The sequence below is a fragment of the Calonectris borealis genome, chromosome 8 (genome assembly GCF_964195595.1).
Source record: "Calonectris borealis chromosome 8, bCalBor7.hap1.2, whole genome shotgun sequence".
In the NCBI taxonomy this organism is placed as follows: Eukaryota; Metazoa; Chordata; class Aves; order Procellariiformes; family Procellariidae; genus Calonectris; species Calonectris borealis.
This window is the reverse complement of record NC_134319.1, coordinates 1-15425: the sequence shown is the minus strand read 5'-3', so window position 1 is coordinate 15425 and position 15425 is coordinate 1. Positions and strand designations below refer to the sequence as shown.

The 15425-nt window shown below is 53.7% G+C and overlaps 1 protein-coding gene and 1 long non-coding RNA gene across 5 annotated transcripts; both read left to right on the top strand.

The window, feature by feature from the left end:
• Positions 1-2356: 2356 nt before the first annotated feature.
• LOC142084660 (uncharacterized) lies at positions 2357-4585 on the top strand. Its single transcript, XR_012674411.1, has 3 exons — positions 2357-2491; positions 2714-2789; positions 3924-4585. It is a non-coding gene; the product is annotated as an uncharacterized LOC142084660 (long non-coding RNA).
• A 2774-nt stretch (positions 4586-7359) lies between these two features.
• Positions 7360-14268, top strand: LOC142084658 (uncharacterized). 4 transcript variants are annotated; one of them, XM_075155499.1, is made up of 5 exons: positions 7360-7542; positions 7798-7989; positions 8242-8351; positions 10267-10376; positions 14029-14268. In XM_075155499.1, exons 1-5 carry the CDS (start codon positions 7391-7393, stop codon positions 14188-14190), a joined length of 726 nt encoding a protein of 241 aa, XP_075011600.1. In that variant the 5' UTR covers positions 7360-7390; the 3' UTR covers positions 14191-14268. The 4 variants fall into 4 exon arrangements, 3 of the variants coding, with proteins under 3 accessions (XP_075011600.1, XP_075011599.1, XP_075011598.1); XM_075155498.1 differs by having other exon boundaries at positions 14009-14268; XM_075155497.1 differs by having other exon boundaries at positions 13954-14268.
• The last annotated feature ends 1157 nt before the right edge of the window (positions 14269-15425 follow it).

Genomic DNA, 15425 nt, shown 5'->3' with positions numbered 1-15425 from the left:
GTTGGCTGGGTGTGACAAACAGGTTCATTTTGTGCCTCCTCTTTTCCCAGCGTCACCTTCTGCGTCACGTGAAGAAAATCCTGCGTGGTTGACGCCGCTTGCTGCTCAGGTAATGGCACGTGTGGGGCCGGGGGAGCCGGGAGACAGCACAGGCAGCCAAGCTGTGGGCGCAGGCAGCTGCCCAGGAGCAGCGGCTGGGGCAGCAGGAGGAACAGCTCCATGGCCTGGAGATGGCGCGGTGACATCTCCATAACCTTCTCCAGGAGCTCAAGGTGAAGCCCAAGGGGGGTTTGGGTGGGGAACGAACCATCTGAATTCCCTCCTTGTACCACTAAAATAACAGCTTCTGTCCTTCCTCAGGGCAACATCTGTGTCTTCTGTCATGTGTGGCTGGTGCTGCCCGAGGAGGAGGAGCGGCAGAAGGGCCTGGAGCGTCTCTACTTCCCCCCAAGGGCAACAAGGTGCTGGTGCTCTCCAAGGCAGGGGAGGTGAGTCGCTTTGGGGGTGTCTCCCTGTCGCTTATCCTTATTTTGAGGGGCTGAGGGTGTCTCTGCTGCTAACGAACCCCTCAGCTGTCCTTAGTCCCCCTCTGATGGGCTCAATGAGATTTTTTAGGACAAACGGGGGGTTTTAGCTGCTCCCACTCGCCCCGGGGGGGGGGTGAGGACAGAGTTGGGGACCCCCCAAAACCTCCTTTTACACCCTCCAAGTCTCATGTGGGACATGAGCAGCGAGACAATGTCTTGGATCCCGAAACCAGGGGCGTGACCCTGTGCGTAGTGCAGCAGGTCTTCAAGGGAGCCTGGGAGCTGGCAGAAAAAGGCTGGAAAGTGAGTTTTTAAAAACAAAACAAAACAAAAAAACAAAAAAACCCACCAAACCAAAACCAAAGCGCTAACTCCATTTTGGGGGCATTTCTGGTTTTTTTGGGGCTTGGTGTGATGCTGGTGGGCAGTATGCTTTCACCGCCAGCTTCCTGGAGATCTACAACAAATCTCTGTGGGATCTGCTAGCCGGCCGGCTGAAGCGCAGGGCCAAGCTGGAGATCCGGCAGGCCGACGAGGAGGTGCATGTCCCTAACCTGTGCTGCATCCCAGTCGCCTCCGAGGAGTGGGGTAGGGGGACCCTGATTCCCCCCTTTAAAGCTCAGATTGGCTGTGTGGGTGGTTTTGGGAGGTAACGGGGCATCTGTGTCCCCCCGCAAGGTGCTGGGGCTGCTGCAGACGGCAGCCGCCAACCACTCGGTGGCCCGGACAGCGCTGAACGACGGCTCATCCTGCAGCCATGGCGTCTTCTAGCTCTGCATCCAGGGCTCCAACACTGCCCGGGACCTGTGCTGCGCCTGCGAGTGGGGGCGTGGGACCCTTTATGGGGGGCCACCCTTTAGAGGCTGTGGTTTGGGGTGAGCCTTTAGCGGTCACTGCTTTGGGGACACTAGTTTGGGGTGGGCCTTTAGGGGCCGCTGGTTCAGGGGCACCCTTTATGGAAGAGCTTTTAGGGGCCACCCATTAGGAGCTCCTAGTTTGGGGTGAGTCTTTAGGGGCTGTTGCTTTGGGGCCACCTGGTTTGGTGTGAGCCTTTGCAGGGGCCACCCTTTAGGGGCCACTGGTTTGGGGTGAGCTTTTACGGTAGGGACCACCTGATTTGGGGCTAGCCTTTAGGGGCCACTGGTTTGGGGCCATGGGTTCAGGGCCAGCAGTTCGGGGTGAGCCCTTTTGGGCCCCTCGTTTAGGGCCATGGGTTTGGGGTCACTGGTTTGGGGTGAGCCCTTTTTGGGTTCTTCCTCTTGGGGTGAGCCTTTTAGGGGCTCTGCTTTCAAGGCCACGGGTTTGGGGTGAACCTTTTCAGGCCATGGGTTCAGGGCCCCCCTTTTGGGGCCACCAGTTTGGGGCAAGCCTTTTCAGGGTCATGAGTTTGTGGCCAGTCGTTTGGGGTGAGCCCTTTTTGAGACCCCTCTTTCTGGAGTGAGCCGTTTTGGGGCTCTGTGTTTGGGGCCCCAAATTTGGGGTGAGCCCTTTTGGGGTCCCCCTTCTTGGACCACTGGTTTGGGGCCACTGGTTTGGGGTGAGCACTTTTTGGGGCCCACGGGTTTGGGGCCACTAGTTGGGGTGAGCCTTTGGGGGGGCCCACCTTTCAGTGCCATGGGTTTGGGGTGAGTCGTCTTGGGGTTTCTCTTTTGGGGCCACCAGTTTGGGATGAGCCCTTTTGGGGTCCCACTTTCTGGGTCACAGGTTTGGCGTCACCAGTTTAGGGTCAGTCTTTTTGGGGCCCCCTTTTTTGGACCCACAGGTTTGGGGTGAGCCCTTTTTGGGCCCCCCTGTTTTTGGGGTGACCCTCCTCTCCCCCCACAGCGGTGCTGAGCCTGGTGGACTTGGCAGGCAGCGAACAGCTGGACAAGTTGCTGTTGGGCGGGGAGCAGCCGCATGAGTCACAGGCCATCAATGCCAGCTTCTCCACCCTGGGGCAAGTCATCATGGCCCTTGCCAAAAAGGTACGGAGAGGCCTCTGGGTTTGTGGGAGTCCTCAGGGCCCTTGCCTTAACTGCCAGGGTCCCCGCAGGAGCCCCCCGTCCCCTATTGCAACAGCAGGCTGACCTACCTCCTGCAGAACTGCCTGGGGGGCTTTGCCAAGATGTGATTGAAGGGCTTGGGGGGGTATTTTGGGGGGCTGGGAGTTTTGGGGGACCCCACTGACACCCCAATGTATCCTCAAGATTGGTGTTAGTGAATCTCGCTCCCCTGGAAGAGAAGTTCACCGAGTCCTTCACCTCCCTGCGCTTTGCAAGCAAGGTGGGGGGGATGGGGGCTGGTTTGGGGGTGGGAGGTGGGCTGGTTTTGGGGGAGGGGGCACGTTTTGGGTGGCTTTGGGAATGATTTGGGAAGGAGGAGATAGAAAATTTTGGAGGGGAGGTTTGGGGGACATAAAGATGGTTTTGGGGGGTGGGGGTGATTTGGGAAGGGGGAGATGGGAAGTTTGGGGGGTGAGATGGTTTTGGGGGGCAGGGGAGCATTTGGGGGAGCATAGGAGGGTTTAGAGGGATGGGGGCCAGTTTTGGGGGCAGATGGGGGTGATCTGGCAAGGGGGATATGGGAAGTTTGGGAGGACTGGGGCAGTTTTGGGGGATGGGGATGATTTGGGGGCGCACAGTTAGAGGAGGGGGAGATTGTTTGGTGGGTCAGGGGGCAGGTGGGTGTGATGGTTTGGGAGGCTGGGGGTCTGTTTTGGGGGGACAGGGGTAGGATTTGGGGTGGTGGTTGGGGGGATTTTGGGGGGTCTATGGGTGGTTCTGGGGGTCCAAAGTTCCCTCCCACTCCCCTCTCCACCGCTGAGCGAATGCGTGGTGGGCATGGCCCATGCCAACTGGAGGTAGCCCCTTGCTCCCCTGGCAGCAAAATCCATAGGGCGAGCCTCTTCCCTTTGGACATCTACTGTCTATAAGCCCCGCCAGCACCTATAGCGGCACCTTTTTTTTTTTTTTTTAAGGATTTGATGTTTTTCTCAGTATATATTAGGGCTCCAACCCTGAGGATTCATAATAAACCTCAGAATTGGTTTTTGATATGGGTAATAATTAATAAAAAAAAAACTTAGTAGAGGCAAAATAAACAGTTAAAAGGGATAAAATAAATAGTTAATTTAAATTCTGGTTGTTTTGGGTCACGCCTTGCCGTGGTCCTTCCCATTTTGGGTGGAAAATGGTAATATTTAATTCTTATATTTCTAAGTTCAGGCGGGAGGACAGCGGAGTAGGGGCACAGGAGCCGCAATTGAATGCCCCGATAAAGATATGTTGAATTTTGCTTAAAAAAAAAGCAAATTTTTTTTTACGATCACAATTCATGTGTGTTTTATACCCATCTGGGGTGTTTTATTGTCGATATTGATTATGTATCACACTGAGGACTCGTCGACTTTTAATTAAGGTATGATGAGTACTGTTTCCTCACCAAATCGTCGCAAATGACCCTAAGCCTGCCAGGATTTCTCTGCTTTCGGCCTCAAAATCTGGGTTATAGGGGAAAAGGAGTAATATGTGAGTAAATATACACATAAATATACCCTAATAAATACATATATGCACATTCAATTACTCTTTTACTCTTGTTGTTTTGCAATATCGCATTGTGTCCAAATTTATTATATCTGGTGCCTTTTCGACCGTTACCTGTTTTTTATTTTATTTTTGCCCCAACTTGAGCAGCTTTTGATCCTTTTTTTCCCCCCATATTTCCCTTGTGAATTTAGGGGGGTTTTAGGGAATTGGTGTGGCTTGGGTATCAGGGAACCGCTGGCATTAAGCTGTACCCACACTCTTCCTGCTCCCCTGGAGGAACAGTCTCCTCTAACGGGCTTGATTTCTTTTTAATTTATTGTTTCTTGTGAAAAACTCAAGGAAAATGGGTTTTCTTTTAGTCCTATTTAATGATTTTATGGGTGGGTTAAGGGTGACAGCGAGTCCAGCACTTCCCCAGACCCTGTGCTGCCTTGTTTTGATCAATATAGTATTAATTATGATTAATAATTTGCCCTCATGCCTCTGGAAACTGGCACCGGTAAAGTCGAAATACGCTCCCCGCTTTCACCTCGAGCCCCTGCAGCCTCCCTGCCCGGTGGCATCATCGTGCTGGACGATGAGGACGAGGGGGTCTGCGAGCCTCCACCCGGCACCTCTGGAGGATGCCACCTCGGGGTCTCTGTTCCCCCTCCATCATCTCCATGTTGCTCCCTGGGTGTCTTCATCCCCCTTGGTGTCTCAGTGCCACCTCGGTGTCTGTGTGTCCCCTCGGTCTTTCCATGTCACCTTGACATTGCTGCCTGATCTCAGCATCTCCTTGTTCTCCTGCAGTATCTCCGTGTCTGCCTTGGTGTCCCCATACCACCTTGGTGTCTCTGTCTCCCCTTGATGTCTCTGTCCCCCTCAATCGTCTCCATGACCCCCCATGGGTGTCTCTGTCCCCCCCAGTGTCACTGTGCCACCTTGGCATCTCTGTCCCTCCTCCGGCATCTCCGTGTTCCCCCTTGGCATCCCCATTGGCGTCCCCCTTGATGTCTCATGTCGGCATCTCCCTTGATGTCTCGTCTCAGCATATCCACGTCCCCCCTTGGTGTCCCTGTGCCACCTCAGCGTCTCCATCTCTCTGTGTCTCTGTTTTCGCTCCATTATCTACATGTCCCTGCTGGGTGTCCACATGCCACCTTGGTGTCTCCATCCCCCCTCAGCCTTTCTCTGTTCCCCCCTCCCTCACCTCCCTGTTGCCCCTGGTGTCTCTGTCCCTCTCCATCATCTCCGTGTTCCCCTTGCATCACATCTGTGTTCCCCCAAGGTGTCCCCGTGCCAGCTCAGCATCTCCATCCTACCTGGTTGACTTTGTTCCCGCTCCATCACCTCCCTGTACCCCCTGGGTGTCCCTGTCCCCCCTCCATCACCTCCGTGTCCCCACTGGTTGTCTCCGTCCCCTCTCCATGACCTCTGGGTGTCTTCTGGGTGTCTCTGTCCCCCCTGCATCATCTCCATGTTACCCCTGGGTGTCCCTGTCCCCTCCTTTGTCACTTCCATGCTCCACCTGGGTGTCCCTGTGCCGCCTTGGTGTCTCCATCTCCCCTGGGTGTCTCTGTCCCCCCTCCATCACCTGTGTGTCCCCCTTGGTGTCCCCATGCCACCTCAGTGTTTGTTCCTCCTCCTTCACCTCCCTGTTGCTCTGGGTGTCCCTGCGCCGCCTTGGTGTCTCTGTTCTCCCTCTATCATATCTCTGTCCCCCCTTGGGTGTCTCTGCCCCCCCTCCATCATCTCCACATCCCCCCTGGTTGTCACTGTCTCCCCTCCATCTCCTCTCTGTCCCCCGTGGATTTCCCTGTGCCACCTTGGCATCTCCCTCTCTCCTGGATGTCTCTGTCCCCGCTCCAGCACTTTGGTGTTCTTTTCAGTGTCCCTGTGTCCCCCTCCATCACCTCTGTCCCCTCCTCGGTTGTCTCTGTCCTCCCTCCATCATTTCCACTTCCACCCTGAGTGTCTCCATTCCCCCTCCATCACCTCCCTGTCCCCCCCAAATGTCCCGGTGCCACCTCAGGGTCTCCCTCCCCCCCGACCCCTCTCCCTTTGCAGTTCCTGGAGCTCTGCACCCGCCTGAAGGAGGAGCACGCCGAGGTCATCCCCTTCCTCTGCGGCCATCACCAAACAGCCAGCCTGGATTTCACGGTCTCAGCTGAACTCGTCAAACTTCAGGAATTTTAATTTAGAAGCGTACGCACGATTACGTTCTAAAGAAGAGGGAACTTGAGGATACGTGATATCTGAATCGCCACAAACTGTGCCCACAAGAAGGGTGCCCGCGGCAGCACCCGCGTTGATGGGCCGGAAGCTTCTGCTTTCTGAAACAGCTGCACGTGACCTAAGACATCTCCATCTGAAAGTGCCACTCACATCTCCAGAGTTCACTCTCTTAACTTGTCATTAAATTTCTATCCCTTCTCAGAAGTTTTTATGAAAAATAAAGAATAGTCCAGTTCAAGACCTATTTTATTCCTATGATTTGGGTACTTGTCAATGTTCCTTCGATAACGTGAATAAGGATTGCAAATGCGTATTGATGGTCATTATCGAGTACAGAGTAATTAAAAGCGTAATTAAATATATTCAGATTAAAAGCGTAATTAAAATATATTCAGATAATTACTATAGCCAGAAACCACATCTGTATCCCAATTCACGTTTAAACTTTTTCCTTAATTTCAAATCATCTTGGTTTCTCTTGGACAAGGAACTACATCACATTTTCATTATAATCTAGAAAAATACTTATCATTGGGCTTTTATCGTTAAATAGTTATCAATAAGACTGCAAGTCTGTCAAAGGCAATTTGCAATACGGTACACATTTTGCAAAAGCTGGGGGAGGGAACTTCAAGTGCTTAAATTGGATGTTTAAATCAGATAGAAAAAGGCAATTAAAAGTGTTCTGAAAATCATGGCCTCAAAAAAAAAAAAAACAACAACCTTCAGAATGGTTTCACTTTTATACTGTAAAGTGAATGTTTTCTGTCTTTTAACTAAACATAGGATTCCTTTTCCACTGAATATTGCAGATGCCATGAGAAAGCAAACATAGACTTTATTCTTCAAATTGAATCACTCGGTACCAATTTTATTTCTCACACTGTGAGAGACGCCCCCCTGCTCCACGCTGCTGTCCGCCGGTAACGGCAATGCGGGCCTGCGGGGTGGTGCCGCCGCGCTCGTCGCTGCCTCCCGGTAAGGAAACGCCGCTGCCGCCCCCCGTGCGCGCTGCCGGCGGACGCTGGGCGCGCAAAGCGCGGAGCTGCAGCGCCGGTGCCGCCCCCGAGCACGCGCCGCCCGGCGGGTGGTCCCTGCTGCTGCCGCCCCGTGGCCGAAATGCGGTACTGCAGCCCGGCAGTCGCTCACCGGCTCGGGGCCCTCCGGCGCGCCGTCGGCAGCCGGCGCATGCGCTTTGCGGGGGAGCAGCGTGGCGGCGCGCCGGGCGCGCTTCCCGGCGGCGGCGGGTCAGGGCCGAGGTCATCGGTGAGGTGAGCGAGTCCCCTCGGCGGATGGGGCGGTGTCTCCTGCCCGCTGGCTGCTCGGGGGTGGTGGGACGGGAAGCTTCAAACTGCCCGCTGCGGCAGGCTCCCGGTCTGCTGGAGCCTTGTAGCCCCAGGTCACCCCCAAGCCCAGTCGGCAAGCTGGCCTTTGATGCGTCTCCAGAAGCCCCTGTAGAAGGAGAGGATGCGGCCAGGGGCAAGCTACGGTACTATCGGTCGCTGCTTTTTCTTTCTCTCTTCCAGAGGCTGCACTGAGGATGCGGTTGTCTGTTCCTGCCTTGGGGATGCCGTTGATGACACCCGCTTCAGGCTTGCGTGGGTTGTGTCTGCCCGGCCTCGCTTTCCTCGCAGCGTTGGGGCAAAAAGGGTCTGGCGGAGCACTTACTGGATGTGGACAGGGGCTGCCGCGGCTGAAGCTGGAGAGGCCGGAGAAAGGTAAAGAAGATGACATCGAAGGCCATGTGGCCGGCCGCTGCCTCCTGCTGCAGGCGAGAGAGAGCTTGCCTCTCCAGGTGAGGAAGGATCCCTCTTCGTAGTCTGCAGCAGGCCAGGCTGCCAACATGGACCGCAGGGTCTGTGTGCGTCACCAACGGCGCGGTACGGCCGCGTAGTGCACGAGCGAGCGAGGCTACTTGTGTAGGAAGCCTCGTCTCGTCAGAGCTGCGAGATACCCACGTATTCTTTTAGGTGGAGGACAGCAAAGCGACCGGAGTTACAGAAGAGGAAGGGAGGAGAGAAGGAGAAAGAAGCGTCTGAACTGTCAAATTCTCCCGGCAGCGCCGAGAGCGAGAGCTGCGGTAAGTCCCAGGCGCTCAGGGCACTGTCTTCCCTCTTATGCATCCTGGGCCCTCCCGGCCCCTCCCCTGGTCCCCTCTGTTTCCCACGCTGCAGTGTTTTTCTTTGTTTTGTTCCCCTGTACCTCTTCCTCTATTCTTGTGTCCTGCTCCGTCTCCCTCTTTTTTTTCATTCTCTGTCTCTGTTCTGTAGCCCATCGCGGTTTTTTCCTTTTCTATCTCTTTGTCCTGATCTGCATTTGTTTCTTTTTTCCCCACAATTTCTCTGGTCTATTCTCTGGCTTTCTTTTGCTCTCTGTGCCTGTACGTGCAGCGCCGTGTCCCTGTCTTCCTTCCTCTATCTCTCCTTTCCTGCCTCCCTATCTCTTTCTGTCCTTCTGTCTCTTTTTCTCTCCTTCGTCCTGTCTTTCCTTCCCCCTGCCCCCCCGCCTCTGTCCTGCTGTTTGTCACTGGTTTTTCTTTCTCCCACTCTCTGCCTGGGTTTTGTCACTCTCACTCTCTCTCTCTTTCCTTCAGCCTGTTTTTTCCTCTCTCTATTCGTCTGCCTCTAATGCTTCTTTCTCTATCTTTTAGTCCTGCTGTGTTCTGCTGCCCATCTCTGTCCAGTTCCCTTTCTGGTTTTTTTCCTCTCTTGGTTACTCTGCCTTTCTTCCTGTCCCTATTTTTTTTCTCTCTCTAGTCCTCTGTCCTGCTCTGTGTTCCCTCCCTCTCACTCCCCCAGTGTCCTGGTAATATGCAGTCCTCCTGTGTGTTACCGGACCTTCTCCCTGTTGATTTTTCCTCTTGCTCTATTCCTCTGTCCTGCTCCCTAGAAGTATTTTTAAAATTCTCTGTATTTTTGTTCTTCGGCCCATCACTATTTTTTTGTTCTCCATCTCTCTGTCTCCTGCTCCCCATTCTCCTCTTTCTCTCTCTGTCATTCTTTTCTTTCCCCTGTACCTATGCTTTTCTGTACCCTAGCATCCCACTCCTTCCCTCCCTCCGTCTCCCTCTGTCACGCTGTCTTGCTCCCTATCGCTCTTTTTTTATTTCTACTCTTGTGACGTGTGTGTCCCCCAACCCTTCCTTTTATGTGTCCCGGTCTTTCTCTCTACATCCTTCTATCATTCTCCTTCTCTTGCTGTTCTTGCTCTTTTTCTTTCTTTTTCTCTAACCTGCTGCCCATCACTATTTTTCCTCCTGCATCCCTTTGTCCTGCTCCCTGTACTTGTCAGTCTTTCCCTTTGTTCTGCCTCCAGTCTTTCTCTGTTTTCTCCATCTCTGGCCTTTTCCCTGTACCTTTTTCTGTGTGCTTCTCAGTTCTTCTCTGTCATCTTATTTTTCTCTTTCTGCCATCCCTCTCTTTTTCTCTGTGACCCTCTGTGCTGTTCCCTTTCTTTTCTTTCTCCAATTATCTGTTGCCTTACCTGTCCCTCTCTCTCTGTCTCTCTTCCTCTGTCCTGCTCCCTGGCCCTATTATTTATTGCTTCACTTCTCTGTCCCGTTCTCTGTCTTTTTTCTCTTATCTCTTTGTCATCCATCCTCCCCCTATCTTTTTGTCTGTATATGTCCATACCACTGCCTGTTTGCATCGTTTCTCGCTATATACCCCTGCCCAGCATGATTCTCCTTTGGCCTGCTTCCTGGCCTTTTTTCTCATCCTGCAGCGCTGGTTTTTCTTTCTCCCTCTCTTTATCCTGATCTGTCTCTCTCTCTTTTCCCCTCAGTTCTTCTGGTGTGTTCACTATGTTTTTTCCTCTCTTTCTCTTTCCTTATTTCTGTCATTCAATTTTTCTCTCAAGCCGTCTGTTCTGCACCCTGCTCATAATTTTCTTCCTCTTTCCCTCCGTCCTACTCCTGCGTGTAGCGCGTGAGCGAGGCTACGCGTCTAGGAAGCTTTGTCTCGTAAGACCTGTGAGACACCCATGTATTCTCTTAGGTGGAGGACAGCCAAGCGACCGAAGTTACAGAAAAGGAAAGGAGGAGAGAAGGAGAAGGAAGCGTCTGAACTGTCAAAGTCTCCCGGCAGCACCGAGAGCGAGAGCTGCAGTGAGTCCCGGTTCCTCCGCGCCCCTCCCCTGGTCCCCTCCCTTTCCCACGCTGCTGCGATTTTTTCTTTTTGCTCCCTTGTACCTCCTTTCTCCATCTCGCTCTGAGCGGCTCCCTGTTCCCATGTTTTAGGTCCTCCCTCTCTCTGCCCTGTAGCCTGTGACTATTTTTTCCTTCTCCGTCTCTCTCTGTCTGGCTCCCGGCCACTATTTTTGCGTTCTTCCCTCTTTGTCCTGTAGTTAGTGTGTGGGTATTGTTGCTGTCTCTGTCTCTCTCTGTCCAGCTCCCTGTCCCTCAGGCGCTTCTTTCCTTTCTCCGTCCCTCTCTGTTCGTCTCGCTGTCCCCACTTTTAAACTCTCCTCTCCTTTGCCCGGTAGCCCACTGCCGTTTTTTTCTTTGTCTGTCTCCGTCTGTCCCACTCCCTGTCTGTAATTTTTAATGCCTCCCTTTCTCTCTGGAAGTCTGTCAGGAGTTTTCCTCTTCTCAGTCTCTCTGTCCTGTTCCCTCTCCCTGTTTTTTAATTCCCTCCTCTCTGCCCTGTTACCCATCACCATTTTCATTTTCTCTGTCTCTCTCGGTCCGGCTCAAGATCCTGATTTTCTAAATTCCTCGCTTTCTGCCCTGTAGCCCGTCACTTTTGAAGTTCCCTTTCTCCGCCTCTTTCCGTCCGGGTCCCGGCCCCTCTTTTGTACTTCCTCCCTCTGTACCCTGTGGCCTGTTGCCTTCTCCCTCTTATTTCTCAGTCTCTCTCTCTGGCTCCCCACCCCTGTTTTTTCATTCCTCCCTCTCTGCCCTAGAGCCCATCGGTCTCTTTTCTTTCTCTGTCTCTCTCTTTCCAGTTCCCAGGACCTGTTTTTCAATTTTGTCCTTCCTGGCTCTGTGCCACGTTGCGATTTCATTTCTTTTGCCGTCTCTCCCCGTCCGGCTCCCGTCCAGGATTTTTTAATTTCTCCCTATCTGTCTTGTAGCCCATCGCTGTTTTTAATTTGTCTGTGTCTCTCTGTTCGGCTCCCTGTCTTTATTTTTTTTTTTAAATTCATCCCTCTCTGTCCTGTACGTGTCGCTTGTTCAATTTTTGTTCCCTGACATCTCTCTGTACATCGCTTCCGGTCCTGTTTTTTAAAAATTCCTGCCTGACTGTCCTGTGGCCTATAGCGGTTTGTTCTTTCTCTGTCTCTCGTCATTCTGGCTCTCGGTCCCTATTTTTCAGTTTCTCCCTCTCGGCCCTGTAGCACAATGCTATTATTTGCCTTTCCTCGTCTCTCTCTGTCCTGCTCCGTGTCCCCGTTTTGTAATTCCTTCCTCTCTGCCCTGCAGCCCGTCACTATTTTTCCGTTCTCCGTCCCGCTCCCTGTCCCGAGTTGTTAATCGCTCCCTGTCTGCCCTATAGCCTGTCGCATTTTTTTTTTCTTTCTCCATCACTCTCTGTCTGGCTCCCTGTCCCTACTTTTTAGTTCTTCCCTCGCTGCCCTGTGGCCCGTCGCTATCTTCTCTTTCTCTGTCTCTCTCTGTACGACTCCCGGTCCCTTCTTTTTTGAAATCCATCCCTCTCCGTCTTGGAGCCCATCACGGTATTTCCTTTCTCTGTCTCTCTCTGGTTGGCTCCTGCTCCCTATTTTTCAATTTCTTCTTTCTCCATCTCTCTCTCTGGCTCTGGATCCCAATTTTTTAATTCCTCCTTCTCTTCCCTGTAGGCTGTCTGGTTTTTTTTCCCCTCTCTTTATCTCCCCCTCCATCTCTGGCTCTCTGTCCCTATGTTATAATTCCTCCCTCTCTGCCCCCTAGCTGTTGCTATACTTCCTGTGTGCATCACGCCGCGTCCGGGTCCTTGTCCCTCTCTTTTAATTTTTCCCTCTTCTCCTTGTAGCCCGTCGCTATCATTTTCTTTCTGTTTGGCTCCGGATCCCTGTTTTTTCCTTCCTACCTCTCTCTGCCCTGTTGGCCCCTGGTTATTTTTTTTTCCTCCTTCTTCCTCTGCCCGGCTCTGGCTCCCTATTTTTTCATTCCTCCCTCTCTGTTACGTAGTCTGTTGGTATTTTTTCTTTCTCTGGCTCTTTTTCTCTGGCTCCCTGTCCCAGTTCTTCGGTTTCTTCCTTCACGGCCCCGTAGCACATTGTGTTTCTATTTCTTTCTCCACCTCTTCTTTCCCAGCTCCCCGTCCCTCACTTTTAATGCCCCCCCGCTTCCTCCACCTCACTCTTTCTTGCTTCCCGTCCCTGTTTTTTAATTCCTCTCTCTCTGCCGTGTACCCTGTTGCGTCCTTCTTTTCTCCATCTCTCTATGTCTATCTCGCTGCGCCCCATTTTCAATTCTTCTTCTCTGCCCTGTACCCCGTCGCTATTTTTGCATTACTCTGTCTCTCTCTGTCTGGCTCCCTGTCCCTATTTATTAATACCTCCCTCGTCTTCCTGCACCCACCGCTATTCCCTGCGATCTCCCTCTCTCTCTGTCTGGCTCCCTGTCCCCAGATTTTAATTCCTCCATCTGCCCCATGTAGCCTGTCTGGATTTTTTCCTTGGTCCCTCTCTGTGTCCGGCTCCCTCTCTCCGTGTTTTAGTTCCACATTCTCTGTCCCATAGCCCCATGCTATTTGTCTTTCTCCATCTCTCTCTGTCCAACTCCCTACTGCTAGTTTTTATTTTTCCCCTATCTGTATTGTAGCCATCGCTGTTTTTTTTTTCTCTCTCCATGTCTCTCTGTCCAGCTCCCAGTCTCTGTTCTTTAATTCCTACCTCTTCCCTGTAGCCTGCTGCTGTTTTTTTCTATTCTACATTGTGTTCTGTCTGGTCCCCTGTCCCTATTTATAAGTTCCTCTCTCTCTGCCCTGTGGCCTGTCACTTGTCCCCATTTTATTTCTGCCTCTCTCTCTGTCCAGCTCCCTGTTCATGGTTTTTGAATTCTTCCCTCTGTGCACTGTCAGCCGTCCAATATTTTGCCTTTCTCCATCTCTCTCTGGCCAGCTCTCTGTCGCTATTTGTTAATTCCGCCCTCTCCGCCTTGTAGCCTGTTGCTTTTGTCCTCTCTCCTTCTCACTATCTCTGGCTTCCCGATGACTCTATTTTAGAATTTCCCCCCTCTTCTTTCTGTACGTGTTGCTATTCTTCTTGCTCTCCAGCTGTTTTTTTTTTCCAGCTCGCTGTTCCTAATTCTTAATTCTTCCCTCCCTGCTACGTAGCATGTAGCTGTGTGGTTTGTTTTGTGTTGTTCCCCCCATACGGCCCTTCCCTCCATCGTTCGCTGTGCCGGCTCCCTGTCCCTGTTTCATTCCTTCCTCTTTGCCCTATTCTAATCGCTTTTTAATCTTTCTCCATGTGTCTCAGTCTGGCTTCCTGCCCATATTCTTTCCCTTCCTTCCTCCCTTTCTGTTGTGCTGCCCATCCCAGGTTTTTCCTGCATCTCCATCCTGCTCCCTGTCCTTCTTTGTCAGTCTCTGTCCTGCTCTGTCTCCCTCTTTTTGCTGTTTCCCTTCCTCTCTTCCTGCTGCTTCTTTCTCCACCTCTGTCGGGCTCCCTGTTCCCATCCTTCTCTTGCTGTCCCGTTCCCTTCCTCACGCTTTCTTGCTACACCCCCCGTCTAGCCTGCTGCAGCTTTTTTCTTCTCGTGTCCTGCGCCCTGCTCCACGTTTTTGGCAGCCTCCACCTCTGCCCAGCAGCCCATCGGTCCAGGAGCCAGCCGACCGACCGTCCGTTCCCCGCCGAACCGACAAGCGTGGCTCTGGGAACGACTGCCGAGGTGTCCCATGGGCTGGGGGAGCGTCGGGGGCCCCGAGCCCTGGAGCAGACTCGCTCCCGGGACTTGTTACGTGCGTGACTAAATAAACACTCGCCGTCTCCTTTGCCCTCACGGCTGCATTTGCACTCCCTTTGCACCGGGCGAGGGGCTGTGACAGAGGCCAGGGGAGGAGGTGACGCGGAGTGGGGTCGGCCGATGGCCCTCTGTTCCTGCTGGGCTCCAGCTGCGGGCCGGGGCTGGAGGAGCCCCAGGTGCGGGCAGTGAGGCTGCTGGCGACGGCCCCTCCCTGTAAAGGGGTGGCTGCCGGGGGAGGGGCTGGTGCTCGTGCTGGTGCTGCCCTGCCCCGGCTGGCCGTGGAGGGGCCAGTGTGAATCACGGGAGGAGGAGCGCGGTCGCCGAGCTGCGGCTACACGAGGGGCGAAGGTGAGCGGGTCCCGGGAAAAACCCAAGGAGGGCGGCGGTGCTTGTGGGGGGCCGGCGGGGTCCGTGTCGGAGGCACGGAGCGGCGGCGGCGGCACGGGTGCGAGGGTGCCAGCGGTGAGGACTGTCGGGAGCCGGGTGGAGGGGCGCGCCGTGTCGGAGTCGGTGGCGGGGTCTGCTCGGAGCCGCGCTTCGGAGCGCGGGGTTGCGCTGGGGTCTCCGGGTGCGTTGGCGGGGGAGGGAACGGTGTCCCCGCAGGGTCAGAAGGCAGGGAAGGCTGCCTCGCGGCATGCCGGGAGCTGTAGTCCTGGGGTGCAGGGCTCCTGGTCGGACATGTTTGCTCCCCGGAGCATGCCGGAAGGTGTAGTCTTCCGGCACTTGGCTTCCGGGCGGCCATGCTGTGTTTGCCAGTGCATGCCGGGAGGTGTAGTTTTTGCGGACTTGGCTGCCCGGCAGCCGCCTTGCTCTCGAGCGCGTGCGGCGCGGCGTTGTCGTTGCTACCGCCGCGGCCCCCGTGGCGCAGCACGATGTGTAGTTTTGTTGCCGGTTTCTTGTGGTTTTCTGTGGGCTTCCAGCTGCGGCCGCTCCCCGACAAGCGGTGCAGCCGCCCGTCACGAGCGCATGCGCGGTGGCGCGCGGCTCAGCGTCCGAATAGCGATACTGCCGTTTTTTCCTTTTCCATCTCTTTGTCCTGATCTGCACCTGTCTCTTTTTTCCCGTGCAATTTCTCTGGCCTGTTTCCTGGCTTTCTTTTCCTTTCTGCGCCTGTACGTGCTGCTCTGTGTCCCTGCCTTCCTGTCTCTCTCCTTCCTTCCTTTTCTTTCTATCCCTTTGTTTTGCTCACTGTTGCTGGTTTTTTTAATTCTGTTTCTCATTGTCCCTGTCCTCCTTCCTGTT